The 22361-nt window shown below is 41.1% G+C and overlaps 1 protein-coding gene across 1 annotated transcript in view; it reads right to left on the minus strand.

The window, feature by feature from the left end:
• The window catches only part of UMODL1 (uromodulin like 1), a 30875-nt gene that overhangs the window by 5496 nt on the left and 3018 nt on the right, over positions 1–22361 (minus strand). The window contains exons 2-15 of the mRNA XM_060273667.1: positions 19958–20119; positions 18612–18727; positions 17272–17464; positions 11905–12159; positions 11488–11600; positions 10665–10884; positions 10347–10484; positions 9858–9890; positions 7046–7291; positions 5600–5712; positions 4322–4535; positions 3261–3398; positions 2025–2443; positions 774–916 (exon numbers count right to left, since the gene is read on the minus strand). Coding sequence (XP_060129650.1) covers positions 774–916; positions 2025–2443; positions 3261–3398; positions 4322–4535; positions 5600–5712; positions 7046–7291; positions 9858–9890; positions 10347–10484; positions 10665–10884; positions 11488–11600; positions 11905–12159; positions 17272–17464; positions 18612–18727; positions 19958–20119 — 2503 coding nt within the window. The remainder of the gene's footprint in view (positions 1–773; positions 917–2024; positions 2444–3260; positions 3399–4321; positions 4536–5599; positions 5713–7045; positions 7292–9857; positions 9891–10346; positions 10485–10664; positions 10885–11487; positions 11601–11904; positions 12160–17271; positions 17465–18611; positions 18728–19957; positions 20120–22361) is intronic.

The raw sequence follows: 22361 nt of genomic DNA on the forward strand, positions 1-22361 counted from the left end.
AGAACAGAAACAAACTACAATATTAACTAATTTAAAAATGACAATGTGCGGAACTGTCACAAAACTATAGCCCATTCTCTCCCTCTCCTCTTTTATGGAGGTTGTAGAGAGTGTGTCCATTTTTAGTAGGCTGTTATCTGAGTGTTAGTGTCCCTCTGAGTCTCTTGGAGGGGGGATCTTTACTGCAATTCCTTAGTGCAGTGGTTTTCATCCAGTGTGCCATGGCACCCTGGGGTGCCTCGAATGGTGGCCAGGGGTGCCACGGACAACACTGGCTTCTGTCCCTCTTTCCTTCCCTCCCTTCCTCTAATGCCCTCTCATGTCTCTGCCTCCCAAAGGCTTGCATAGCTGTTTTGTTGCAGCAGCCCTGGCTACAAGCTCCGCAGGCAAATGGTGCCTCTGGGGCTGGTCAGGGGGTGCTTCCCAGGTCCCTGTGGGGCAGTGTGACAATGCACCTCTCTTTGTGTTGGGGTGGCAGCTCAGAGACCAGGGGAGGCAGCTGTGACTGCCCAGAGGACTCCCAAGGAGAGAGGAGAGGAGACTGAGGACACACTCCAGAAGGGAGGGTGTTCGAAAAGGGGTGAGGGGCTGCCAGCTCTGCAGGCAAGGGGTGACATAACTGGGCTCCTGAGCCCCACAGGGCTGCTGCAGAAAGAATGTAGTTGGTTAAGGGAGCTGTGGACTCAAAAAGGTTGAAAACCTCTGCCTTAGTCTATAATAAAATGAAGGTACACCAGACCGTTTGGATTTGGGGTTTTAACATTTCCACTTACCCTTCTGGAGTATATCCAGATGAAGTCAAGAGATCATTTTGAAACACACAAAGGATTGGACTGACAACCTTCAGGTGGCGGATGACCCTTGAAGAAAACAGATCATTCCGAAGAACTGATTTTACTATGGTGTGTGTTGTGTTCTGAAAAAAACAAATGCAACAGAAGGGAAAAAATTGGGGTTTGTTTGTTATATTTTAAGGATAACTTAAGAGGACACACTGGCTTCAGCAAATAAAACAGAACAATTGGGCATGGAACCTTTTCCATATGAGGAAGGATTAGAATCATAGAATCATAGAGTTGTAAGAGACCACAAGGGCAATCCAGTCCAACCCCCTGCCAAGCAGGAAACACCATTAAAACAATTAAGTTAGTCATCTTAGAAAAGCATAGTGAAAATATGATATGAGAGTGAAAATATGGGCATTTGGTTAAAGGGTATTATATAAATATTTATAAAATAATTAATACAATACAATCAGGAGTGGTTGGGGTGATTATAGAGCTGGCACATGTCTACTAATTCACACAACCCTCAGTTCATGATGGCTCCCAGGAAATGTCACACCATTATGTCTACATGCTAACCAATTGCATGTAGCCACCATTATGCACAGGAATAAACTTTAGACATATTAATGCAAGTGACAAAATAAAAATGTAGTTCTTCCTGTATGAGGCCACAGAACAGACATATTGATTATTTTGTACAAATACACCTGCAGCATTAATAAGGCAGAACTACTGCCAAAAACTTTAAAACTTCAGCCTCCCAAATCTCTATAAAGGACCATAAAGCAACTCCAGCTATACTCTACAGATTGAATAGAGGCATGTGTTTCTTCTATTCATCCTCACTAAGAACAATTAGCAGGTTAGGCCTCAGTGATGAAATTTTCTGCACAAGAGCAAGGAAAGGAAATGGAAGGTAAGAATATCACATCATTATTAATTATGATTATGAATTAGAGCAATGGTTTATATCCAAACTGCTCACCAAACCAAAAGCCTATCTCTCATTCGCTATCCTATTTTCATATGTAAGCAGTTTCCTTTAGGGATTGTGGGTAATAATTTTCCAACCTTCTCTGTTCTTAAGCAAGTTCCCCAGTAGTTTTGGAGGGTGCAAGTCTGAACGCTATAGTTTCAGGGACCTTTGATGCTTACTTTGTTATCTCAGTGATCTCATTATTAATATATGTCAGTAAATATCACTTAATGTTCTCTTCCGAGATTGAAGTGACTTACGGTTTGTACTTCAGTTCCACATTCGTTCCACCCAGTCCGAAGTATGACATGACTGGAATTGCTGGAGCTTACATTGCAGTGGGGCCTTCCCAGGTACAGGGAAGATTCTGGGATAGATTCTTGCTTCAAAAAGTCCTTCTGAATGGTGATGACAATTTTTTCAATCTCGCAAAGCACTCTGACTGCTTTCTTAATTAAAACCCCCTGGGAAGGCTTACTGGGTGGTGAGGATGAGACTTGAACATTCAGTATTAGTTCTGTAGATGCATTGCTAAATATAGTGCTGGTGGTTGCATTTTCCAAACTTCTGGTTTTGGGGACAGAAGAATCCTCTCCAGCAGGTGATGGCACATGGTTTGAAGTATACGGATCTGTCAAAGGTAAAACTGTGCTGCTCAGGTCTTTTGTCTGGGTAGCTCCTGCATCAGGGTTGGAAAAAAGTGCTATAGAGTGGAAGGGAAAGATATGGCAACTCGCATCATTCAATTAATTTTCTTACAGGGAGTCAACCAGAGCACATTATTAAAATAGGTTTAAAGTGGGAATGTTGTTCCATTTTAATTTTCTCATCGAAAGGAGTGGTTTCAGGAGGGCTGAAATATTCCCTTTTAAAAAGCTTAAATTGTAACAATAGGTCTTGTTGAATTTTTCAGTTTTCAGTTCCAAAAAATGAAAGGTGCTAAAGGGTTGTAACATGACTTGGGAATTCAAAAGATGTTTTGGTTAAATTAATATAATTTAATTTTGCTTGGTAAATGAAATGTGTGTAAAATTGCATAGAATTCGTTTAAATGATTGCCATTTATTGAGCTGATGTCACAATGCTATGTAGGCCATTGGAACTGACTATGTGCTGATGCCACTGAGGACAAAATTAATTCAGCAAGTGAAATGCTTCCTGAATAGGTGAACATTTTCAAGCCTTTCCCAAACAATCACCAAAAGGGGTGAAGGGGTGGGGAGAGCTTTTCAGTTCTGCTAAAAAATGTTCACAGAAATGAGCCCCCTTGGACTCCAGTGAGCAAAATAATGTAATTGCCCCTCTACTGCCCTTCTCAAATGAATTTATACATACACCAGTTGATCCACCAGCACCTTATTTCAGGCTTATTTTGTGTGAACACCTGCTATAATATGTTTATAGACTGTATTGTAATCCCACCTATGGTGAATTTGCTAAATGGGCTCTGATCTTATATTCATAAGAGGAAATGAAAGTAAATATTGAAACATTGCCTTCACAGTTTCTCCCGGGTCTCTCAGCATTCGCGTTGACAAATCCTTCTTTGCAGCTGCATTCATAAGATCCATAAGTATTAGAGCAAGATGCATCAGAAGAACAATCTGTTTCTTCCTTCTCACACTCATCATAATCTGTTTTTTATATTATAATAATAATAATAAAGAGAGTTGACAATTCATGAGTGATTTTTTTTTATTTAGCTGCACTTGCAGTTATAGTACTGGCAGTGTTATAAGCCAGCATTCTCACAGGCTATCGAGAAGTTTTTTCCCCCACCTTTAAGTACCAACCCCAGCTGGAAGGACTTTGATTCTTCCCCACACCATGAACTCCAGCTTTCTCCAAAAGAATGCCACCAGCTCCATACTTCTGAAGAGGCAATGCATGTAGGTTTTCTAGAGGAGATGTCATTTCGACTGAAATGGGAGGTGCCATTTCATAGCAATCATTCCAAGGCTGCAATCCTTTAAGATTTACTAATGAATAAACCTGCATAGGATTATGCCGCATGAAGTGTGTGTGTGTGTGTGTGTGTGTGTGTGTGTGTGTGTGTGTCTGTGTGTGTGTTGGATGCCATTTTGGAGATGCTGCTTTTCTACTGTTACTAAAGGAGGTGATTAGACTAGGAAGCAAATATATAGTTTCAAACCCTCCCTTGGCCACAATGCCCACTGGGTGACTCTTTATAGAGTCACACTCTCTCAGCTTCACCTACTTCACAGGGTTGTTTGAGGATAATGTGGAGGTGGCTGCAACATGTACCTTGAGCCCCTCGAAGGAACAGTGGCATATAAATTAAGTAAAATAAACAAATAAAATGCAATGTCAAGAATGGTTCTACATTTGTGACCGAACATAAGTTGTTTTAGCTTAGAAATGATGAATCATATTGTACATTTTATTTTGTGAGATAGTCAGTACAAACACTAAAGGTCCCATAACAGCTTTTCATTTGCCACTTTCATTTGTGACCTACTTTTAGAATTGAAGTCTGAAGTCCAGCACTTACCATTTTTCAGGGTTTGAGAAATTACAACAATAAACCATTGCTTACCATGTAAGGAGAGACTGCTGTTATCAATCATGAAATGGCGGCTGTGGAGAAAGGCCTCAAGGAAAGAACTGGAAACGTTGCTTGCATCCATGTCTGCTGGAATCAGGAGGTTGAAGCTCACCACTACACTTCCATTAGTCACACTCGTTATCAACATTTTAATCAAGCCAGCATCCATTTTCGGAAGAATATTAAGGGGCAGAGACGTACGGACCTATTGTCAAAACAGAATGAATGTCCTGGATAAAAATGTGCACTGAGAATGACTTGGATTTTGTGTGCAGGAAGTTTTACAGACAACTCAACCTATCAGGCACTGGGAACTGCTTCACGTTTGGACCCAAGATTAGAGAATATTCAGAAGATGGGGTGGGCCTACATCAGGGAACTGAATCAATAATGCACAATTCTTTCTTACTACCCTTTGAACTGGTTGGACCAGCATGGTTTTACCCTTTTTATTATAAATGAGAAACCCACATTATAGACAGGTATGAACAGAAGACTGTTTCCCATAAGTAGGTACCGGTACCTAGCTTTTCTCTTGTTTTGCAAATTGTTATTTTAGGGTTGTCTTGTTTTAGTTGTGATCTTATCATTTTATGTTTGTAAGCTGCCTAGATAACAATGTTACTGTGCGGTGTTATATAAATAAAGTTAACAACCACCACCACAAGACAACTCAATTTTTCATCATTTGATAACTCTTAGTTGAATGTATGAAATTTATGCGGGGGAGGGGCAGGGATGTGAGGTGGCAAAAACCATAGACCTAAGCGCATGCATTCAATGAATGCATCCTGCTGCACATGCATAGAGCCTGCCCTCGACTTTGGCTGAACATGTGGGAGCCAAGGGATACATGGAGGTTCAGGTTGGGTAGTGGCAGTGTGGATGTGAAGGTGAGAACATGGCTCTGATCACTGCTTCATACTTGCGAGACAACATGATGTTGCAATCTTCAAGTGATGAACACACGTCAGGTTCTTGCCACAGGACTACCAGCCCTAATTGAAGCCCAAGATTCAAGATCACATGAGAGACAATGGTTGTGTATCTCATTGCTCTCCCTGTGCTCTTCATGCCCCCCCCCCCAAAAAAATCTGCTCGCAAGGGTCTTCCAACACTCTGGAGCAGGTTTTGAGGGTGGTGGGGGCTTCAGAAGAAAGGAGAGAAGTGAGAAGCTCCACTGAAGGACAACAGTACAACCCATTAAATACATAATTATACCCATTTTATACCATATTGAGTTTTCCCACTCGTATCATATTTACTTACCTCAGTGAGAAACAACTGTGTAAAATTTTGATACTCTTCACTACTTGTGTTGCTGAACTCTGAGCTATAGTTGAGATTTGATATCCTGACGGTTCCACTAAGTATCTGGGCAGCTGTGATATTGGAGGAAAAAATGTAAACATACAAGGTTATAGGTGTGGTATTCAGAATACAATTTCTAGGCCGCTAGGAAATTTCAGATAACTCATGCTAGCTCTTTTTCTAAACTCAAATAGCAAAGCTGAATAAAAAGAACTTTAAAAGAACCGGAGGAAAATAATGAATGTTACTTTTAGATGCAGAGAGTTTTTCTTCACTATTGGGCTGTTCTGGATTTCTGAATGGAGAAGCAAGTATTCATAAGACATGACTGGCTTCAAAAATTTTGATTCCCTCTTATGAACAGGAAATGTGAAAGGTCACATCCACACCATTTAAAGTGCTCTTAAATCACTTGGTTTACCCCCAACGAAGCCAAGAAACTTTAGTTTGTTGAGAGTGCTGAAAGTTCTTGGTCGATCCCCTCACATAGCTACAATTCCCAGGACGCTTAACAAACCACAGTTCTCATGATTCTTTGGGGAAAGCCATGACGGTTGAAGCAGTATAAGAATGCTTTAAATGTATGGTGTGGATCTGACCCAACTCATTGATAAGCTAAATGGCCAAATTTTTGTGAATAGTACTTTTCTTCTTCTTCTTCCTAGGGCTTGCCGATCAGAAGGTTGGAGGTTCGAATCCCCACAACAGGGTGAGCTCCTATTGCTCGGTCCCTGCTCCTGCCAACCTAGCAGTTCAAAAGCACGTCAAAGTGCAAGTAGATAAATAGGTACCGCTCCAGCGGGAAGGTAAATGGCATTTCCGTGTGCTGCTCTGGTTTGCCAGAAGCGGCTTAATCATGCTGGCCACATGACCTGGAAGCTGTACGCCGGCTCCCTCAGCCAGTAAAGCGAGATGAGCGCCGCAGCCCCAGAGTCGTCCGTGACTGGACCTAATGGTCAGGGGTCCCTTTACCTTTACGAGTATAAAGGGCTGACATTTCTTTTACAGACTTGTGGTCACCAGATTATATAAAAAAATAACTTCTAAGTATGTTTTACCTGCCTTTATTTTATGTTGTACACTTTATGCTTTATACATTTTGCTCTTCCACTGGCTGCGCTGAGGGAGGGAGGCACCGCCAGCTTTTTATGCCTCATTGGCTGCCCAGGCAGGTGGCATCCAATGCCCTTTCAGCCTGCAAAGCACCTCCCCCGCAAGAGCAGGTCTCTCATTGGCCAACCTAAAATGCAGGAGCTGCCAGAAACTCCAGCCAACTACCCAGGTGGCCAGGGGAATTCCCCAACAGCCACCTGGCCACATGCGTTCTGGCTGTCCAGGGATGGCGACCGAGCACAAGGATCCACAACAACCACCCATCGGGAGGAAGGGGCGAGTGTCCATTACCTGTCTTTACTTTATGCTGCACTGGTTTGCTTTTATTTCCACAAACTTCTGTCACAATTTCAACCGTGTACAAAATCCCAGGTTCTAGTCTGGAAATAGTCAGGTTGTGGCTCTGGGTCTTAAGCTCTTGTATAATCTCCTTTCCATTAAGCAACAGAAACTGGAAAGAAGTATTTAGTGTAACATTTGTGGTCCAAGTTACTTGAAAGCTGGTACTGGTTACATTGGAAAAAATAATATTTGAAGCTGGAAAGCACACTAAGAAGAAAAGAGATGGCAATTAAAACTTTGAAGGAAGGGGGGGAGAGAATTATCTAAGAAACATCTATTCCATTTGCCACATTTTAAATATAAAGTTTAATTAAAAGTTTTACAGTAGAAAGAATCTTCCCATATTTGCCACATTTTGGAACAAAGTTGATCTCCAAATAAACTATATACTAGTGGCAATTAAAGTGGCAGAAAAGTTGAGGTATGTACTATGTTTGACTAAAAAACAAACAAACAGTGTTTGGATATTTGGCACCTAAGGGAAAATTAATATACAGTGGTACCTCGACTTACTAATTTAATGCATTCCAAACGCACATTTGTAAGTCAAAAAAATTCGTAAGCCGAATCCCATAGGAATGCATTGGGAGAAAAAAAATGTAAGTCGAAGCAACCCTATTTAAAAATTCGTAAGTCAAAAAAATCCTGTCTAAACTGCATCCAAGATGGCAGACGGAGCTCTGTTCATAAGTCAAAACATTCGTAAGTCGAGTCATTTGTAAGTCGAGGTACCACTGTATATAATTTCAGTAAGAGAAGGCTACATGAAACTTTAAATTTCAAAAAACCAAGACTATTAGCTGGTTGACTTTTATGGATATTAAACACATACTGTATTTTAGGTGCTTTTACAAATATTAAATGATAATGAAAGTGCACTCTCTTAGAATAATACTGGAATATACATGTTACCAGTCAAAATAGAATTTGACAAGGCTTCTCTTACCCTTCTGTTATGTTTATACGATACCTCTTTGAAAGAGGGGAAATACCCTCTGTCAGTGAGCAATTGGCCTCAATGCTCACCAGAAGAATCCTACTAGGGAGAGGTGGAAATTGGGTTTGGAGAAAGCATGCATCCTCTGAGGCAAAGGTTCTTTTACACCAGGGGTAGAAAGTGCAGGTCACATTGTAGCCCTTTGCAGGACTCATATGACCAGTGGGGCCACCTACTGGCATGCAGCACAAAATTTAAACCGCCAGGATCGGATCAATTTGGGAGCTCTGATTGGGTAATCTCAAGTGCTCTCTGAACTGTCCCTTGGCAAGCACAGCTTGTATTCAGCACCATTTAAATTTGACTCTAAATGTAAGTTCCACTGCTTTAGGCTGGTGTCGGATCCAGTTGGGAACTCCTAATCAGAGCTCCCAATTGGACCCATTACTAACAGTGCAGCTTGTGTTCAGCACCAAATTTAGACAGTTCTTATGTACTTTGGACATCACTCTGCAAACAGGAGATGTAATTGAGTGCCGCAACCCCAGAGTCGGTCAGGGGTCCCTTTACCTTTACCTTTAAGAGAAAGGTGTGTGCTTAAATCTCAAATGAATTTAAGTGTTTGGTCTGTAGCCATTCTCTTGCATTTTCTACACACACTAACCCTCAATGTCTTTTTCTACATACTAACAAGTTGATTTTAAGGAAAATTTTAGTGTAAAGGCAGACTCACCACCACAATCTGAGGCAGGGGTGGCAACTGTGTAGCCCCCAGACAAAGATGGTAAAGTTGTGGATTGATTTTTCTCAGACCAAGATCTGTTGTCTTTCCCCATCTCTTTATCAAGGGTATGATTTGGAACATAAAATGTGGGGTGTTGTGTTACATTCAGAGCTGAGGTTGCATTTTGCTGAGAACTTCTCTCAGTTATAAGGCCAGGTGTGCTTGTCTCTACTTCAGAGCCATTTCTCACAAAAGGATAAACTGTAATATTTGAAACACCAGGAAACATGGACATTGAAGAGTTATGCCTTTCTTGTGCTGTTGATCTCTCTTCAACTAAGTTTTCATTTGGTGAAGTTACATTGTCCCACTTTTTTGTTACTGGAGTAGGAGTTTCTGAAGTACTCAGGGTATTATTATTCCTGACATACACTGTGGTAGTTACATTGTCCCACTTTTTTGTTACTGGAGCAGGAGTTTCTGAAGTACTCTGGCTGTAATTGTTCCTCACATACCCTGAAGTGGTCGTTCTCTGAGATGCTAACAGGGTTTTGTCTGATGGAAGAGTGCTTGACTCTTGGGTCCCATTTGAGGGCAATATTATTGTCTCAGTGGAATTAGATGTGAATGAAGTCACTGCAGTTACTTCAGACAATGCCAGAGGAGTGGAACCTGTCCCAGACAGTCCTTCTGTAACATTTGCTTCAAATGCAGGCACCATTTCTGTAACCGGATCCACAATATCACCTGGAATGCAACATTTACGCATTTGACACAAACTGAAGTGTACAATATGAGTGGCATTTCCTTGGTAAACAACTATACATGAAACGGCTTAGAATCACAGAATCATAGAGTTGGAAGAGACCACAAGGGCCATCCAGTCCAACCCCCTGCCAAGCAGGAAACACCATCAAAACATTCTTGACATATGCCTGTCAAGCCTCTGCTTAAAGATCTCCAAAGAAGGAGACTCCACCACACTCCTTGTTAGCAAATTCCACTGCCGAACTAGTATAAATCAATTAATAATAAATATGAAACACTTGTCTCCCTTATATCTTATTCCATGAGAAGGGCCTCCATTTTACTGGACTCACCTCTGACATTGCACTTGCCCATCTCCTGGCATCCTGACAGTACAGAGGAACAAAGGCAGCTGCTGACTAACACTGAGTCAGAACAGCAATCCATATGGCTCAGTACTTGCTACAGTGACTGGCAGTGGCTCCCCAGAGTCTAGACAAGGTTCTCTCTCCAAGGATTGAACCTGAGACCCTCTGCATGCAAAGCAGTTGCCCGACCATTGAACTACAGCCCTTCCCCATTCACACGAGGCACCTCCTTGCATGGAGTAGCCTAAACAAGTATGAGTGGCTCCTCCTGCAGGCCTTCCCTCCATGTGTGAAGGTAGATCTGGGTGAGCAGTTGAAATGCTGGGGGTGGATCCACCTGCATGGCCATGCCATTCCTTTAATTGGTCCAAACCCCTTCGTGTAAACGAATGCACGAAGGGGGACAAAGTAGAATCCTTTTCAATCCATTGGAAGGGGAAAAAGCCTCCACAGAAGGATAAGTCTGAATCTTACCCTCACAGTTTCTCCCAGGTCGGGATGGATTGGCATCTGTGGTTGTCTTGCATCTGCACATATATGAGCCCAATGTATTGATACATTCTGCATACGTGCAACAATCATTCTCTGCCCGGGATGCACATTCATTCCAGTCTGTAATTCAAAAACCAAAATTCAATAAGCAAAGCAACTTTGGTTAGGTTAAATGGGACTAGAATGAGAAATAATACAGTAATTTATCCAAGGCCTGGGAGATCTACAGACCTAATACTAGTTTCCTCTGTACTATAACTGAGCAGCTATGCAAGTTTGACATTAAATTGGATAGCCTACCTTCTAGTCGAGAGCTATTTTGGTCAACAAGGAATGCAGAACTGTTGAACAGTGATGAAATCATTGGCTCAAATGCAGACAAGTCTTTTGGAAACAATGGGTCTTCTACCTTGATTTTAAGTCTCACAACAATGCTACCAGCTTTAAGAGAGACTATTTGCACTTTCAGCTTTCCCATCTGGTATAATGCAGAAATATTTGAAGGAAGTGACTTTCTGATCTGAAAAGAAATAAGAGAACTGTTGCTAGTTTAATGTAAAAGTGTATACACTGAATTTTGTTTTCCACAACACTATCTTTATCACAGTCTGTATTCAAAATTTGTAGAAAAACCTTTGTTCCATGGTGCACCCACAAAAAAGTGGTGATTTAGTAGGCTACCTGAAACTTCCATTAACTCAGATGGTTCTACACAGTTGTCATTCACTTGCTCCACAATGGTAAAAAAGATGTAGCAGTTTAGTTGGGATAGCATATAAATTAATGCCCTATACCTATCGTATCCAAAGTGATCCAACTCATAATGTGCCTCTTCCCTAATGATTATTTGTCACTACTTTACAAGAATGGTGTTGGTGGGGAAACAGCTAACCCCTTGAGAAACCATGTTGGAATTTATGCATGTTATGAAAGGGGATTTGTTGCATTGGTGAAAGGATATGGTAGCATTATCAGCTTAACACTTAAAATGGAAGTTGTTCTTGGTGCAGTTATTATCCTATATCTTTTGCTAGGACCATCTGCTATAAAATATAGTACTTATTGTGAATAAAATATCCCGGTTTTTTGGATTTTTTAAGGAGTATATATTTTTTAATATTACCTCAATCATCAAAATGCTAGAAAATGCCTGATATTCGATACTGCTAGTGTTGAAGAGCTGATCCGTGAAGTTATAATTCAAGATCCTTATTGTTAAACCAAATACTAAGGCATCTGAAAGACAAAATATTAAGTGAGTAATATGGGTGGTGGGGTGTGATATTCATTTGAGAACAGACAGAACAGACAGATCAATCAAAACACATTTCAAAACTGTATGACTGAACTACTAATTATGATGTGACAGTAATTAATCTAGGCAATGAAGATTAGCTATAAATCTGCATTGACTCATTCAAGTGGGCTGAGTAGAGATGATGAAATGCAGCTGAAGGTCTGACCTGAAATATGAACACAATACATATCTTGGACAGTCCAGATTTATACTAGGAAAACCAAATTCTGAAATGGTTGTTACCTGTCTTTACTTTTCTGCTTGAGACAATCTTTTTGCCACAATCTTCAGCACTGATGTTCACTGTGTACATTATGCCTGCTTCCAGATTGAACACATCTAGTTTGGTATCATGGGTTTCCATTTGTTGCACAAGTTCTTTGCCTTTGTATATTTCTATATTGAACGAATGGTTCCGTGTCGAATTCACACTCCAAGCCACTTCAAAACTGCTGCTAGTAACACTGAAGATCTTGTGGTTTCTAATAGCTAGAGCATCTGCAATAGCAATTATGAGAGAGTTACCACAGTTGCATGTTTACTATGTAATCTTATTCAAAGAAGAAACCCCTGTTATAGTCCATGAGCTTTATTCAAAGGCAAATATGCATACAATTGCAGCCCTTGAGTAATAATAGGAATACATATTCACTGTGCATTTATATAAAATTGCCTCCTGACATTAAATTAAAATGGTAGATTGACCATTTATAATCCTAATCCTACTTTAATCATTTGTTAATTCATTCAGTTGCATTTGCGGCATGCACAATCTCAAAGACTGATTAGCTTACTGTAAAATAAGCACACAAAATAAAAACTAAAATGCTACGCACCACAGTAGTGGTTTTCAACCAGTGTGTCTTGGCACCCTGGGGTGCCTTGAATGATGTTCATGGGTGCCGTAGGCAATACTGGCCTCTGTCCCTCTTTCCTTCCCTCTGCTGCCCTCTCGCATCTTTGCCTCCCAAAGGCTTGCACAGCTGTTTGTTGCAGCAGCCCTGGCTACAAGATCCCCAGACGAATGGTGCCTCTGGGGCTGGCCAGTGGGTGCTGGTTGCCAGGAGCTGGTGGCCTTGGAGTAAGCAAGGGAGGGAGCCCAGCCAGCCAGTCCACCAGCCCTTGCTGTTGGGAATGGACAGACAAGTCCCAGGCCCCTGTGGGGCAGTGTGAGGAAGCACCTCTCTTTGGGGCAGGGGGGGAGCAGCTCAGAGACCAGGGCAGCAGCTGCAACTGCCCAGAGGACTCCCAAGGAGAGAGGAAGGGAGACTGAGGACACACTCCAGAAGGGAGGGTGTTCGAGAAAAGATATGGGGCTGCCAGCTCTGCAGGCAAGGGGTGACAAAACTGGGCTCCTGAGCCCCACAGAGGTGCCACAAAAAGAATGCAGTTGGTCAAATGAGCCGTGGACCCAAAAAGGTTGAAAGCCTCTGCACTACAGAATTAAACAAACAGAAAACATCTGCCATACATCTATTATTTTCTCTTTTTTTCTTCCTTCATTGTCCACTTGTCTATAGTTCTTTAAGTGTGGAAAATACAGTTACCAGCAAAACTCTGAGCTATACCATTATCACTGCTATACATGAATTCATACCTTATTGCCTCAGTATAGAACCTTACGTGCATTTCTTTGAGATAAAAAATGCTTCATCCACTTCAATAGAAATGTTCAAACTCAGCTGAAGTCAGCAAAGTACATACCGGTAGTCAATATAAAGTGTACCCCATGCCCCTAATGATCCAGGATTGCTTCCATGTATATGAAGGACTTTGGGGACTGTTTACTTTTGGCCCCAAGGGTTGAATGGTCAGAGGAATAGCTGACCCTCCAGATTGTTAGGGGCACAGTGATGAAAAGGGAAATAGGGGGCTCACAATTCATGATTTTGGTTTCTGACTAAAATATACTAGGAGCTTGTTATCTGCCCAACTTATATGTATTTTTAAATAGACAGATGCTGCAAACCACAAGAGGTGTCCAGGGCCCTTTCCTCCAAAGGTATGAGATCTTATAAAGCTGATCTTAATCTCTGGACTACTCAGGGAATAAGAGAATGTGAAGAAATGCATTACAACATCTGTAAAAGAAATCACTATAATGAGATCGAGAAACTGCATGTCATTTTTATTTTATTTTTACAAAAATTAATACAAGATTGACTGTGGCAAGTGTGGCAGCATTCCTGTGTAGTAAAAAAAAAGTCATTAAGCTGAACACCATGCTATTTCTCACATCCAAAGTATTTGGCTACCAATGACAGTCCTGCCATGCAGCAGGGTGAAATGATTTGCTTCAGACAAATTGGTGTATATTTGGAGCAACAAGACTTTTCTAAAGTGTCAACCCTAGTGTGGGGGAGGCAAAATCTGTGAGCCACTTCAGGCACCAAAATGTCTTGGGCCAACATGGATTGTCACAAGATGAATACATCTACATTTCTTAAGAAGTTAAAGCAATATAAAATGTTGAATATTTATATTATATTATTTTGAGAGGGACTTCTTTAATAAATGCATTCTGAATTCTGCAATTGAAACATGATTCAGCGCTGTATTAAAAGGCAAATTCACAGGAGTTCTGTTACATAAATAGTAGTGGTATGCAGGACTGTGGAAACCACATGCCATGTCTTGACAGGAGTTAAATATTCAACAGCGTCATGTTTATTCATTCATGCAAATGTAAGTTTCTTGATTCAATTAGCTTAAAGAAGTGGCTAAATCTACAGCAGAATAAGCAATTATGCAAGCCATTGAAATTCTCCAGGCAAAAACCAACTATGTAGAAAAGACAAAATCTTTAGTACTTCACTCTTCCATTTTCTTCTAGTTGTGAGGGTGGGCGATGGGGAGGGGCCTCACAAATGGAGTAGCCTAGGGCCTCTCTTCATCTAAATCTGGCCCTGTTCACAGCCTATTTCTGTATACTTCCATTCTGCTGTTAAGTATGGGACTTTAAACTCTGTTCAGCCCACATGAGTGGGTGGGATAAATTGCATTAAATATCACCTCTCCTACCTATTAAAACACATTCTACAGTTTGCACATTCAGCTGTATTGAGCAGCCATGTGATGAGAAAACGTGTAATGCACATGCACATTAAATTAGTTTTCTTCACAGTGAAAAAGGAATTAAACAAGTCTGTGAAAAAAGAAATCTGTAATGGAATGGATGGCCGATTTCTTCATACAAGCCACCAGATGTCGCTGTAGATATCAGAACTCAGGCAGTCTTCAGGAGAGAAATAAAATAGCCTTCTATGTTCATTTAGGACTTATTTTTGTTTGTGTGGTGCTCCACTCCATACTGCCTCTGAGAAAAAATGAGCCAAAGGGTGGCCTTGCACTATTTCCCTTAGACAAAGTGGATGCAAAATTTAATAGTTTTAAAAAGGAAATGTAACTTACAGCATTTCGAATCCACTGGTCTGCTGAGTTCTTGTGATGCAGTTGTTGAATTTGTAGCCGAAACAGAATAATTTCTTGTTTTAAATAGAACATTGAGTGAATCTGGACCACTGTCTGTGGCATCTAAAATAATAATAAAGCAGACAGACTTACAAAGCAATTCCCAGAACTCCCCTCTTCAGAAGTGCTCACTTTAACTATTCATTGAACAAATGGAACCTGCAACAAAAATTGTGGTGTTTTTCTTTTCATCCAGGCCCTCTCCTGTGTGTTGTTGGTAGTTTCGGCTATGTAAGTATGAGCAAGGGAAGACTCAAATCAGTATCTGCATGTATCAGGAATAGCCAATGTGGTGGTGTTGAACTAAGGCACCCATTATCCCTGATCAATGTCTCTGCTGGAAATAATGTGTGCTTTTGCATTTGTCCATTTACACCTGCCTTTGTTTAACATTTAGCTATTTTCAGTTAAACATTTAGTCTATAGATGGGAAGTTATAATGCTGTTCATTTTACTTCAAAGAATGTTCAGGTGCAGGGGGCAGCTATGTAACATATGTATGTAGCTTGACTTGGTTTAATCTTGTCTTTATGTACCCTTCCGTAAGCTCATGTACTCAGGACAGTCCTGATTAAATGCCCCAATCTTTGAAAGCAAGGCTGATGAATATGAACATAGCTGCCAAGTTATCCCTTTTTTACAGGGATTTTCCCTTATGCTGAATAGGCTTCCTCGCGAGAAAAGTGAAAACTTGGCAGCTATGAATATGAAGAGCAGGACCTTTTCAGTGGTAGCTCTGCCTTGTTATATTTGTTTTTTAAAGCTGATGCAGACTTTAGATTTTTTTATTTAAAAAAATCACCCACCACCACCACCTGTATATTGTGAGAAGTGGAAGGACAAAGAAGACTGTAGCAGCAGTTTTTGTTTTTAGAAGACACAGTATCTTGCATTTTTAATAATAATGGAATCAGCCCCTGCCTTCTTCTATATGCCTTCATTTCAGATGTTGTATGGCTTATATCCACGAGGCCTACAAGGCTGCTTTCCCCACCCCCTTATGTGTGATATTTTGTGTTGGGTTGGTGAAGTCATAGCTACAAACCCATGTGCTTGCCACACAATTTGATTTCTAAGTGCCTGAGCAAAGGAAGAGGGGTTTACAGAGGCAAACTGATCAGTGGTGCCTGCAAACCCCTGTTCCTTTGTCTCTACATAGCTTAAATTCAAACCATTGTGAACAAAGGGAAATGTGTCACCTAGCCTGCTCCTAATTTCAGATGATTGATAGCTGGGAAAGTGTGGTCAGTTATATCAGGGTTAGCCAGCCTCAGTACCATCTTCTGTGGTTCTAAGTGAAGCTCTTCTTTCACAACTTTTTTTTTTAAAGGATTCCCCCACCCTGCCTCAGGTTTTTGGTGCAATAAAATGGTCTGCTTGTTTAATGTTCTTTTTATTCTATGCCACTCGTTATCATTTTATAGTCTATGTGGCTTTTAATTGGTTTTAAATAGATTTTATTGTAAAACTTCTCAAGGACTTGCTCTAGCCAGAAGGGAAGAATGCAAATTGAAAAACAAAGCACATTTTATTTGACCAAAATTTCCTACCACTTTATACTTTGATAGATTGCTTAAAATGTGTATCCATTTGTATTCATTCGCAGAAGTATGCTTATGAGAACTCCTGGGTTAATACGAATTTCTTGTCTGCAGCAGACATTGAATTCTGCTTAAGAACATTTATTTCCTTTTGCTGGAATTAAATTTAAAAGAGAGGCTTTACAAACTTATTGGTTTTGACACACACAACAACAACAACCCCACAGATAAAATAACATGCTAGGCCAAATCCCAAAATTGCTATATAAATCTGAGCTAACTTTGAGACTACTTAGCAGTTGATATAAATCCTTGAGCTGAATCTCGAGAGTATTTTGTGCAGCTGGAAGCCAAAACAAAAAGGGCTTCTGGAAAGTCTCACAATGCGAAAGAGAGGTTTGTCAATGTCAGTCACACATTGCAAATTATACATGGGATCCACACAATTTCCTCTTCAGCCTAAGGACCCCAGTTTCTCATGTTTACAAAGTACCTTACACTGGGTCCTATTTCTCCTTTGTAAGTTAAGTTCATAAAGCTTTATGTAACTCTTTCATCAAAACTATGCAAATGGCAGGTATATTTAGAAGGTTACAACCTTGGACAACTATGTCGATAACTTCATACACTCGCATCACAATGTCCTTCAACAAAGAAGAAACGTTTGCCAATGGAACCAGCTCTTGCAGTCCAATCAGAACCCGAGAAACCAATGTCTCTGTATAAGGTTCTGCCTGTGTGGTATGAATATGATACACTGAGACATCCAAGGGCCATAGCGCGCCAGTAATCTGTAAAAGGAAGAAACTCTTTTTATATATTACATAATTGTGTGAAACTTAAGTCATGCAATTAATCCTTTCGGGTTAAACACGCATGGAGGAAATAGTACAATCAAAATTAGTCAATAAATAAAGGCCATGAGCTTGACCTCCAAATCACCCTTGCATGGGCATCACAGTGTGCGCCTAGAGCCACTTTTTTCAATGAATGTGGCCAGTGGTAGCATGGCTGTCAAGTGCTCTGGCAGCTAGCTGGCATGGTCCTGCAACTTTCTTATTTATGCTTTCAACATGTAAGGGGTTAATTGGAACCTGCTACTGAAACTCTGGGATCTTAGAAGCCAGATTTATAACATAACACGTAATAGTTCTGCCTTTGGCATGCCAAGTTTTTGCTAATTACATTCTGCACACCAAGCCTTTGCTGCATAAAGGTAAAGGGACCCCTGACCATTAGGTCCAGTCGTGACCGACTCTGGGGTTGCGGCACTCATCTCACGTTATTGGCTGAGGGAGCCGGCGTACAGCTTCCAGGTCATGTGGCCAGCATGACAAAGCCGCTTCTGTTGAACCAGAGCAGCACACAGAAACGCCGTTTACCTTCCCGCCTATTTATCTACTTGCACTTTGACGTGCTTTCGAACTGCTATGTTGGCAGGAGCAGGGACCGAGCAATGGGAGCTCACCCCGTCCTGGGGATTCGAACCGCCGACCTTCTGATCGGCAAGCCCTAGGCTCTGTGGTTTAACCCACAGTGCCACCCGCGTCCCACATAGTTGGTTGTGAAAATACTCACAAGCAAACCCTGCTTTTGATCAAGATTCATGCAGATTAAAAGTCTGGCTCTGTGCGTTGAGAGCGAGAGGTCGGAGAGAGAGAATATGGGTATTTGCAAGCTTACATATTTAAGGGGAAGCCTTATGTGCCTCTTCAGGTGTATCTTGAGTAGAATGAAAAGAAGATTGCATGCATGTACTTATAGGAGCCTATGCCTTTTAATGTGAGGAGTGCATGTGTGTTAAGGAGGAAGTACAGGTGTCTTTTCTGATGATTTGTGCCTTCTCCAGTAGGTGGTAGTCATAGAACCTATTTAGGTTCTGTTGTAATACAACAGAAGTGTATGTAGTAGAATGAAGACTACTGTATTTATTCATACCATAGAGTGCAGAAGCCGTGAATGATTCAGAAGTTTTGGATCCACTCTTCTTAACTCATCGAAATCCATTTTCACCAGGACTGACACGTCATACCAGTATCTTGGCACTGTTCGCTCTGGAATTGAAGAGAGGAAACCATTTATATGGAGCATTAACATTATATTAATGGAAAGGTTTTCAGTTATCACAGTGGACTTTTCATTTACAACAGCCCTATTTAATCTGCTCAGCAAATCAGTGATACATCAAAACCAAAAAAATTCCTTCAGTAGCACCTTAAAGACCAACTAAGTTTATATTTTGGTATGAGCTTTCGTGTGCATGCACACGAAAGCTCATACCAAAATATAAACTTAGTTGGTCTTTAAGGTGCTACTGAAGGAATTTTTTTATTTTGCTTCGACTCAGACCAACACGGCTACCTACCTGTAACATCAAAACCAGTCATCCTTCTGATTTCTTAGTCTCAACTATGAAATGATTATCAAAAGTATATCTCCTGAGCAATCATATACTGTATTTGTTTTAGATTCTATAAACCTGTTTTAAATTTTTTTATGGGCTTTTCAAAGTTCCACCTAAACATACATTCAGGCTGGAATTCTATGCCCTATGGAAATGTCCCATTGACTTGAATGGGACTTCAAAGTCGCGGAATGAATGGGATTTCTAAGTAGATATGCATACAATTGTTCTATCGGCTTTTCAGCCTTTCAAGTGTTTGGTTCAGTGACACTCTTCTAAAAGATAAAAAGCTAGAAGGAAGGCTATCTGAGAAGCATAATCTTTTACTCACCCAGTTAAGGCAAATTCGTTTCCCTGTTAAATTAATTAGGACAGACAAAATGATCTGGTCTTTTCCTTCCACCACCATACAAAACTATCCCATGCATGAGTACTCAGAAGACCCAGGTAAGTGTTTACATAAAACTGCAACCTTCAGTAGATAAAGGGCTGTTTTTGCTGGAGGGAAAGGCCACAGACACATGAATATTTCAGGTCCCTTCTAGAAATTTCATTGTGCAAGTATAAAGGTTAACAACCTGCCTAACTGTTTCCTAAGAAGAACGCCTGTTTTCCCTTTCCAGTGTTCTGACCAATGTATGCAAAGGCACTGGGATGACAGACAAGCACTAGCCTTGCATAAAATTACAATGCCTATTATTAATATCAAATACAATTGAATAATGTTAAGGATATTAGTCTACCTACATCTGGGCTCTGACTGCCCTGCACTGATGCTCTAGTTAGTAGCATCCTCCACTGTCTGCACTCTAAGGCCCTCACCACAACATTTCTGATCACAGACCTGTCAGAAGGCGGCAAATGTTGGTCAGTACTGTACCTTCTGATACAGGATCAAAACAGCCAGTGCCTTTTGATGTCTTGCAGCATTTTTTATGTTCTGGACAATCCAAATCCAATGTGCATGAAATATTTAACGCTTCCGCTTCCTTTGTTGGACAGGCACCAGGTCTTGAGGCAAATTCACCGGAACTGTTTAGGGCTACAGAACAAGACATTTAACAACAAAAATTGCATCTACTGGCATGTCCAAGAGCTTGAGTATGGCTTAGCAGGATTTTTTCATCCCTCTCTTCCCACCACACGTACACATGCACTGCTTACCCCAACATGCCATACCTCAAGATGCTATTGAATGTCTTTCTTTGGAGACTGGGGAGGAGGACTAATAAACAAGAAACTCACTGAGTGCTTTGGATCTTAGCCAGCATTTGTTTTCATTAAAACTATTCTATTCAGCACACATCTTTCTCATAACAACACTGGATACAGCTTAGACAGCTGCTCCTTTGAGAACAACATCATACATTTACAGCACATTTAACACACATAGCTTTCTCCCAAAGAATCCTAGGAAATGTAGTTTACCCCTTAAAGGTAAAGGGACCCCTGACCATTAGGTCCAGTCGCGGACGACTCTGGGGTTGCAGCACTCATCTCACTTTACTGGCCGAGGGAGCCGGTGTACAGCTTCCTGGTAATGTGGCCAGCATGACAAAGCTGCTTCTGGCGAACCAGAGCAGCGCACAGAAATGCCGTTTACCTTCCCGTCGTTTACCTTACCTTCCTTGCACTTGACATGCTTTCGAACTGCTAGGTTGGCAGGAGCAGGGACCGAGCAACGGGAGCTCACCCTGTCATGGGGATTCAAACCACTGACCTTCTGACCGGCAAGCCCTAGGCTCTGTAGTTTAACCCACAGCTCCACCCGCGTCCCAGTTTACCGCTTAGGGGTGTACAATTATTGGTACCCTTAACTACACTTCCCATGATTCTTTGGGGGAAGCAGTGGTGGACTTTGGGCTCTCAAATTTCAGCAGCACCCTGTGAAACGCTAAAATTCGGCACCCCCGCTTCCTCACACCGCTCTAAAGCATTGTTTTGATGCCCCCTGCAGTGGGGTGCCCAGTGCGAACACACCAGTCACACCACCCTAAAACCACCTCTGAGCGATGTCATGTGCTGTAAATGTATGGTATGGCTGAGAGGAAACAGCAGTTGTCAGAGCTAAATAAAGATGCCTGTAGATCCGGCCTATGTAATCTGCAAATGATGGCACAAACATTTAACAAGTCACAGCCACAAAAGTACCCTGAAAAATTGGTGCAAGTAACCGGGTTGTGTACCAATTCTGGCTCAGAGCCATAGAAAGCATTAATCTGAAATGTCAAGGTCTTCATTTTTACATCAGCCAAACACAAAGACACCCATCCAACATGTCTCTGTCAGAGTCTATTAAGCTATAATTGTTATACGAGCAACTCCCAGAGCGAGCCATCTGTCAAGCAACTGCTTAAAAGGTGGAAATCAGTTGACATGTTCCTCCGGTGAGTAGAAGCCTTTCTGATTTACTCACAAGGGTGGCAAAAATGTGTACGGTATACATGCATGAAAGCTCCGTCATAACTAATACAAGGAGAATGGAATGACAAAGCGCTTGTAATATTTATTGTGCTTTATTATTTATTTTTAGAACTATTTTAAATCTGTAAACTGCCTTGAAAACTTTAGACCATCAGGTTTAATGTTTTTTTTTTGATGAAGAAAGATAGTGAATATTCATAAATATCTGATCAGATCAGATTTCCTATATAAACCACCCAAAGAGAGAGAGAGAGTCGCCACTTGCTGGTCCATATTTTTTTGAGGCTGATGTATTTGTTGTGTGTCCACTGCTGGTCTCCTGAAAATCACCTATAATATTGTTATAGGTGATCCATGTCGAGGAGAACCATGTCTATGCCGTGGATATGCACCAGAAATCCACAGCTTCCTTGTGAGCGTTCACTCTCCCTATGTGTTAATTAATTTAGCAGGATTTGTAGCAGTAGTATAGTACTGTATTTATGTACCAATAGCCCATGAGAATGAGACACTGTACACAGATAAAAGATAACACAGCCTTGCCTACAAGCTTACAGTTTAAGCAAAGCATATGTTCCCTATTCTGAGTGTGTGTGTGGAAGCTCAGAGTGGACAAACAGGACATTTATCTGCTACATAAAGTGTGACTTGGTCCTTAGTCTGCCATCCAAGCAGAAGTAAATTATGGTTTCCAGTGGGATTAGAGAAAATGTATCAAGGGAAATTTCTCACCGGAGAGCCCCACAGAACTCTGAGCTCCAATCACTTAGTCAAACTAGCTTTGTCTGGGTTCTAACATAAGAGAAAACATTAACCGTAGTTTAGTGACATGCTGTTAATTCATCTCAACTTCCTCTTTT

The sequence above is a fragment of the Zootoca vivipara genome, chromosome 4, assembly GCF_963506605.1.
Source record: "Zootoca vivipara chromosome 4, rZooViv1.1, whole genome shotgun sequence".
NCBI lineage: Eukaryota > Metazoa > Chordata > Lepidosauria > Squamata > Lacertidae > Zootoca > Zootoca vivipara.